Below are 2,043 nucleotides of genomic sequence, written 5' to 3' on the forward strand. Positions count from 1 at the left end.
GAGGCCGTTGATTACTGGAGTTCAAAGTAGTGTTAATAAAGCGATTGCCATCTGCACATCAAGCAGATCAACTGATTATGTTTTAATTTAATTAAAGCAGTAATAGTAATAGATAGGATTAGAATCTGCAACATATAGTCAACATCTACGTAAGAGCAATAATATGGCAACTGTTGTATAGGACTTTACAAAAGTGGTTAGATCCTTTGCGCTGATGGACGACCATTGGAAGGTGGATTGCTGCATTCTCTTCATCATGACACACGGCCACAAAGACCGGGTGAACCCGCACGCAGTGGACCTCGCAACCACGGACAATAAGTTCGTGTCAACGGACTGGATCAAAGAAAAGTTCAATTCGGAGAACTGCAAACCTTTGATGAACAAACCGAAAGTAATGTTCTTCCAAGCGTGCAGGTAAGAGCTTTGTGTCTGACACCAAGGTGCTTTATTATTTTTATTTTTTTATTTATTAGTTCTTCAAATTTATATTTATAAGGCTCATTATTTAAATTTATTGCGGGACAAGTCCCAATAGATTACTAGTCCGATTAGTAAAAGGTAAGTTAAAAATTACTAACGATATAAAGATGGAATCATGGAAAAAGTGTATATACAACTCCTAAAGGATCAGAAGGATGGGAGATGATTGAACGGGCTGAATCTGAAGGACAGGAATGTTTCTAGCGACGAGTGGTGGACAGAACGGAATTCCTGAGAGATGAAGATCGAATAAGGAAAGATCTGTCGATTACCGCTTGAGCAAGCTAAAGCGAGAAGTGACAGAGAATACAAACTGAAGAAGATCAGAGATATAAGATGTGCACGGGTATTGGATAACATGACACAAATCTGAAATGCTTGGGACGTTTTCTTAATCCTTAACGAAGGCTTCTATGCGCCAAAACTGAAAATATGTAATTGTGGTCAAAGATAAGATTATTTTTTTCTTATTTCTAAAAATTCTTTTAAATTTCATTTCATATATAAATTAATTAAAACCTTAAAGAATAAATTATCTAAGATGGTTGGGAGTGCGATCAAAATGAAACACAAATAAGTTGGTGTAACCTATTTAATTGTGCCAACGTTTCGGCTATAGTTTCTAGCCTTCTTCAGGGCTAAAAACAGAGCAAGATAACTACCACAATAAGTATAGAAAATAAAAAAGAATATATAAACAGAATGACATAAAATGAATAATTTTACAGAATAGAATTAATAAAATGAAGTGAAGAGAGAAGTGGGAAATAAAATGTATACATAGGTAATTGAAAAAGTGGGTAAAATAACATAATTAAAGAAATGAAATAAAAATGAAGTTATATAATGCAAAGAAGTATGAACATATTAGTTATTAATAATTTAAAAATTGAAATATGGAAAGAAAAAGAAAATTGTGAGAAAGAAAATATATGTAACCATAATAATTGATAAAGATGCAAAATATAAGTAAAGTTTAATAAGTTTTTAAATCAGAAAGGGAAAGGTCACGGTGAATAAGAAGGTTTTTGCTACGTTAATTCTTTGATGGTAAGGATGTTGGGAGTGGTAATTTAGAAGTCTTAGAAGTGAGTAGGTAGGTTTGGTGTACCAGTCAGTGGATATGGTGTTGTCTGGGTATCTTATGATGAGAAGGTCAAGGAACGGAAGGGAGTTATTATTTTCAATTTCGACAGTAAAGTTAAGGCGTGGATGGTAAGAATTAAAGGCGGTTAAGATGTCAAGGATTTTATCGGGATTTAAAACAATGAGGAGATCATCTACATATTTTTTAGTAAGAATAATGTCAACTGGAAAGAGTGGGATAACGGAATCGAGCAAATCATTAAGAACAATGTTGGAATGATCGGGAGCTAGAGGATTTCCCATGGCCTCACAACAAACTATCTAATATTTACACTAAACTTAAAACCTTATCCCTCCTCTACACCGATCACATATTGTATACCGCATCCCTTGCTCCACCCTTAATTGTAATTCTGCTTACATAAGCGAAACCAAAAATCTCTTAAAGACCGTATCAAACAACACAAATATTCT

The 2,043-nt window shown here is 34.0% G+C and overlaps 1 protein-coding gene across 5 annotated transcripts in view; it reads left to right on the forward strand.

Annotated features, from left to right (window-relative positions):
* Window positions 1–2,043, forward strand: part of LOC106679794 (caspase-3) — a 31,143-nt gene that overhangs the window by 5,488 nt on the left and 23,612 nt on the right. For all 5 annotated transcript variants that reach the window (XM_067046000.1, XM_014419138.2, XM_067045997.1 and 2 more), the window contains exon 3: window positions 182–417. In XM_067046000.1, coding sequence (XP_066902101.1) covers window positions 215–417 — 203 coding nt within the window. In that variant the 5' untranslated portion in view covers window positions 182–214. The remainder of the gene's footprint in view (window positions 1–181; window positions 418–2,043) is intronic.

This window comes from Halyomorpha halys, unplaced genomic scaffold (genome assembly GCF_000696795.3).
Source record: "Halyomorpha halys isolate HHAL.00 unplaced genomic scaffold, Hhal_1.1 Scaffold220.1, whole genome shotgun sequence".
In the NCBI taxonomy this organism is placed as follows: Eukaryota; Metazoa; Arthropoda; class Insecta; order Hemiptera; family Pentatomidae; genus Halyomorpha; species Halyomorpha halys.